This window comes from Propithecus coquereli, unplaced genomic scaffold, assembly GCF_000956105.1.
Source record: "Propithecus coquereli isolate 6110/MARCELLA unplaced genomic scaffold, Pcoq_1.0 Scaffold105, whole genome shotgun sequence".
NCBI lineage: Eukaryota > Metazoa > Chordata > Mammalia > Primates > Indriidae > Propithecus > Propithecus coquereli.
This window is the reverse complement of record NW_012134414.1, coordinates 1,559,403-1,565,080: the sequence shown is the minus strand read 5'-3', so window position 1 is coordinate 1,565,080 and position 5,678 is coordinate 1,559,403. Positions and strand designations below refer to the sequence as shown.

Below are 5,678 nucleotides of genomic sequence, written 5' to 3'. Positions count from 1 at the left end.
TTTGCCATTAAAATTAAAGTGGAAATCCAAATCCTAATTCTCTATTAATTACTCTTTAGCAAGCTAATGACCATAGGTTTGGTCCTATAGTGTTTACATTGTGCAAACAGCAGAAAACCCTTATAATGCAATTGTGGTGTAGTAGAAAGAGCATTGGATGTGGAATTTGGAGATCTCTGGGTTCAAGTCCAGATTGAATCACTTACTAGTTTTATTACATTAGACTGATAATATAACTGCTTTGAGACTAATTTTTTAAGCTCTAAAGTGAGGACAGGATAAACCTACTTAAAAGGGTCATTATGAAAATTAACAGATAAAATAGGTGAACTTGTATCGTAAACTGAAAATAATTATATAAAGCATTGTTTATTATTCATTTTTAAGTGATATGTAAATACTTTATAATTTATTTGATTGTTTTAGCAATTAATGTTGCTCAGTTTTAGAAACAGAAGTAAAAGAAAATGAAATACTTAACCAGAGGAAATAGCAAGGCCAGAACTAAAGAAAGGACTCAATATTTTTATTCTTTCTTTTTCCCTGGAATTCTTAAATATCTGATGAAAATTTAGTAATCTTTTTTATACTCACTAAATTAGTACATTTTACTTGAATTTGCTTTCCCTGGGGCAGTAAGTACATTTTAGGTTTTAATATAGCTACTTGAAGATTTTGAAGTAGAAATGATGAGAGAGAAAATTGAAAGCATGCATTTAAACAGAGTATCCATTGATATATGAAATGGACTGTCTTTTAACAACTAACTTTCAAATGTTTATTCACATCTTTTCAGTTTCCTATCTAACAACATTTGCATCTAACTTTGTTTAAGTATAATCAGATTTGCACATCAGTGATTTTTTTTTCTATTTTTATTATTTTTTCTATTAATAACTTTAGAGTTTTAGTGGAAAAAAATGTTTAAAGGAAGGATGTGCAGGTGACATGGTAAGGATGCTGCAGTGTGATGTACCTGGAATTGTTAAAATTTTGGTGAGTATCTTTTTTCAGTTTTCTTGCTTTTCTTCATTGGAATAATATTTTTTACTTGAAACAGATTTGGGGATCATAATAATAGCATTCTAGCCATATTCTCTTTGATGGTGACTGAGCTCTCTGACCTTTATATTGCTATTATTTATCTAAAGTAGTATTTATGTGGTCCTTAAGAACAAGAAAATTTAAAAAATAAAGAGGCCTAGAGAGACACACAAAGAGAGAAACAGAGACAAAACATGCCATGAGTGTACCAATGAGCGAAGTATCATGAACCGAGGATGATGACTTACTTAATTCGGTGCCACCTAAGGTTAAAAGTAATTTTAGACTTTCTGAACCTCTTTGAGTCTGTAAATATCGTCCTATGAAAATATCTATAGAATACAACATATAGTATTTATTATAAAAGATGTACTCTGATATTATCCATTTTGTTTTTTAATTAATGAAATATCTTGTTGAATTTTCAGTTTATAAGTAAATAGATCAAATTATAAATAGAAGTGTATCTTATTTATTTCTTCATCTTTAGATATGCTATTTTTGTATTTCAGATTTGGCATTTAAATCCTATAGTGATGTAAAGTGGAACTGCTTTTTAAGGTCAACTCTAGTTTGTTGTTTGATCAGGATCATTTATTATTTATCTTATTACTTCTATTTTATTTGTTTTATATGACTATGGCTTCATTCTCATTGTCTTTTTTTCAATGTTAAGGCTAAGAAGTAACATTAAAGAATTTTGAAAATTGAACTACTTTAGGATTTTTTTTTTTCTATTACTTGCAGTTTGAAGTTGTGAGAAAGGATGAATATATAACCATTGAAAATTTAGGAGCAAGGTAAGCTTGAAATAAAATATTCTGTTACTTTTTTCTAGGCATGTATGTATTTTTAGTTGCTTCTTTGTGTTTCTGTCATCTGTTAGAGCTCCATTAAATTTTAAGGTATTATTAAGTATGTGAAAAAAAATCATGTTTAATTGCCATTTGTTTCCCTCTCCATCCCTACTTACTGTAGACATTTATATTTTAAAGCAGGGAGGGAGAAATCATGTGAATACTTTTCCCTTAAGTGAGAAAATAATTCTTCTCTGAAAATAAGATCTATTTTTCTCAAAATTATTTAAGTTAGGTTGTTAGGAAATAAAAACTTTCTACTATCCTTCAAAACTCATCCAGGTCACTAAGCTTGTCTCACAAAATCTTCCTGCTTCTTAGATGAGAAAACTGTAGAGGAATGTATATTAATAAGCTGAGAATTAATACAAATGTAGAGTGTTGCTATTGAAATTAGAAGTTTCAGTATAAAAATTTCTCCTAATCCACTGCTTATATCTTTTTCTTCTGTTTAAAATGTAAATATTTACCATTTTTCAATCTACCAGAGACACTGCATTGATATCTAAGGCATCAGTTTTCCCTTATGAGTTAATGAAACCCAAATCTTTATCTCTAGCACAGATCTCTCTCTAAAGTCTTGACCTCCTACCTGCATGCTGAATATTTCCATTTTTATTCTTCACAAATATGTACAATTCAGCATACCCAAAACTGGACTCGTGATCTTTCTTTCCAACACTGCTCTGTAACTTTTTTTTAAGTCCTGTCAATTCAGTTTCTTAAATATATTGTGAATTTCTTCTTATTTCTGTCCTACATCCCCCACTTCACTAAACTAAATGAGGCTATCATTATTTCTCATACAGCTTCTTGCCTTTCTCATAAAGCCTTGCTTTTCTCCAGTCTGTTGTGTGCATAGCCATCTATAGGATTTTTCTAAAATAAAAATGGAAATATCTCACTTTTGTGCTTGGAGATGTTTTGGAGGCTTCTCGTTGCTCATAAAAATGAAGTTCAGACTCTTTAGCTTGGCTCTTCACTTACCTTGGACCCTGCTGAACTCACTAGTGTCATCTCTTGTCATTTTGCTGTTAACCATATATGCACCAACTATACTGAGAGCTTCTTTGAGTTTGTTGGGTGTGCCATCTCAAGAAACCTCCAGGTTTTTATTATACATGGAGGTAAAACTGTTTTACTATTTTACCTCCAGGCCTTGCCTGGAATACTCTGTTCCTTTGGCTTTGCCTAGTTAAAAGTTTTGGAATGCCCTAGATTAGACTGGGTAGTTCTATCATATATTCGTTCTACTTCTTCCATCAAAACATTTTACTAACTTTTTTTAATGCTTTCTTGGCTATATCTCCATTTGACTGTAACCGTTATGAGGGCAAGAATTTTGTCGTACTTTCTAGTATATTCTCAGTACATAGCATAATGCCTGGCACATCGCTGTTACCCAATAAATACATAAAAAATGTAAAGATTCTGAGTTGCATTATTCCCCAATGGGTAATGTTATTTTTGTTCTGATAGGCCATTAACTTGGCAGGATGTGAATTTGAACTCTCTTTCTTGGGTTGTGGTTCCAGTCTCAGTCTAGATCTTTTGACTTTACTTGAGCTGCTTTTAGTCTGTTCACACATGTGTAGTTTAGCGGTCAGTCAGACATGTGGCTAGAAAGAATTTGAGGATCTTTTTTCTGACTCTTTCCCTTCTGGGATTCCCCCATTCTCTTCATTGCCCATGGTTCCCCTTCAGTTTTCTGGTTCCTCAGCCAGAGAGACCTTGCCTCGTTAGTTATGTCACCTTTTTCATTCCTAATGTTGGTAATTTGTATCTTTTTTCTTTTTTGCTCCATCATTCTGGCTGTAGGCTGTTCAATTTTATTGATCCTTTCAAAAAAAATCAAATTTTGATTTGATTTTATTGACTTTTCTCTAATATTTTTCTATTTTCAATTTCATTGATTTCTGCTCTTTGTTATTTCCTTGCTTCTGCCTGCTTTGGGTTTAATTTGCTTTTTCGATTTTCTTAAAGTGAAAGTTTTGATCATTGATTTGAGACCTTTGTTCTTTACAGACTAATTTCACATTAAGCAGTCCTTTATCTTTGTCCCATACATTTTGATATGTAGAGTTTTATTATTTCTATTCAATTCAAAATGTTTTCTAGGGGTGCGCGTCGGGGTATGTGTGTTTTAACCATGGGCTACTTAGGAGTATGTTGTTTAATTGCCAAACATTTGGGGATATTTCAGTTTATCTTTCCAGATATGGATTCCTAGTTTAATTCCCTTGTGGTCACTGAATATATTTTTTAGCATTACAATCTTTTAAGATATGTGGAAATTTATTTTCTGACCCATGATACTGTATATCTTGATGAATGTTCCATTTGCATGTGAAAAGAATCTGTTTCTGCTCTTGTTGAGTGGAGTACATACATTTGATGAAGTTAAAGTTTTGTTGCAGCATTCTATATCATTATTGATTATCTATTTACTTTTTCTATCAGTTCCTGAGAGAGAAATGTTGAAGTCTGTTATTTATATTTTGTCTTTGTCTATTGTCTATTTGTGTATTTTGAAGCTCTTTTATTAGATGCTACATACACATTTAGTATTATCTTTTTTCTTGATGATTTGACCCCTTCCCCTTATATAACATCCTGTTTCATTCTTGATAATATTCCTGCCTTAAATCTCTTTTGTCTGATATTAATATAGACACTCCAGCTTTCTTTAGATTAGTGTTTGCATGGTACATGCTTTCCCATCCATTTATTTCAACCTATATGTTTTTGAATTTAAAGAGAGATTTCGTAGATGCATAGGTTTTGCTGTTTTTATATCCAATCTGACAATCTCTGCTTTTAAGTTGGGTTTTTTATTCCACATAAATTTGCTGTAATTATTTATATGATTGGATTTAAATTTGTCTTCCTGTTATTTTCAGTATTCTCTGTCCTCTGTTTTTTATTTCCTAGTTTGGTTTATTAGTTTTACCTTTTTTTCCCCAGTAGTTGCTTGAGGACTTACTATACATATTTTTAGCTTGTCAAAATCTAGTTTTGAATAATAAAATACCACAGCATGTATATATTGTAAGAACCTTGCAATGATATATTTTCATTTCTTCCCTTCTTTTGTGCTGTTGTCTTCTTATGTTTTACTTGTACATATTTTATAAATTCTATATTATTACCTTATAAGTATAATTTAATTTTTTGTTTTGAACTTTATATACATGGAAACATTTATGTTTTTTATGCATTTTTAAACTGTACAGTATGTTTATATGATTCATTCTTACTTTTATTATAGTTGTACTTCTTTCATTTCATTGCTCTATTTTTTATTGTATCGCTACACTACTTTGATCATTCTACTGTTGATATTTATTTCCAATTTCAGACTATAACAGCATGTTACAATGGACATTATTGTACATGTTTCCAGGTGTATATGTGCAGAAAAGTTTCCAGAACATATACCTAGGAGTGGAATTGCTAGGCCATCTATGCATATCTTCAACTTTACTAGATTTTGCTCAACTGTTTTCCACAGTGGTTTTACCAATTGATACTCCCCACCAGCAATATTGGAGCTTTTCTTTTATTCACTATCTTTGCCAGTACTTCATATCGTTAGAGTTTTAAATTTTTCCAGTGTAGTACATAGTTGGGTGGCAGTGTTGTAGTGGTGTTGGAGATAAGATCAGTTAACAACCACCACCAAACAAAAGCAACCACTGCTAAAATCCTTCTTAAACTTACATTCAAGTGTTGTTGTCCATTACTTATTTTTTTGTTTTGTTTTGTTTTATGGAATCC

The 5,678-nt window shown here is 31.2% G+C and overlaps 1 protein-coding gene across 1 annotated transcript in view; it reads left to right on the top strand.

Annotated features, from left to right (window-relative positions):
- The window catches only part of DZIP3 (DAZ interacting zinc finger protein 3), a 103,785-nt gene that overhangs the window by 30,418 nt on the left and 67,689 nt on the right, over positions 1–5,678 (top strand). Inside the window, 3 exon segments of the mRNA XM_012645921.1 lie at positions 64–76; positions 906–996; positions 1,792–1,844. Of these exon segments, the coding sequence (XP_012501375.1) occupies positions 64–76; positions 906–996; positions 1,792–1,844 (157 nt within the window).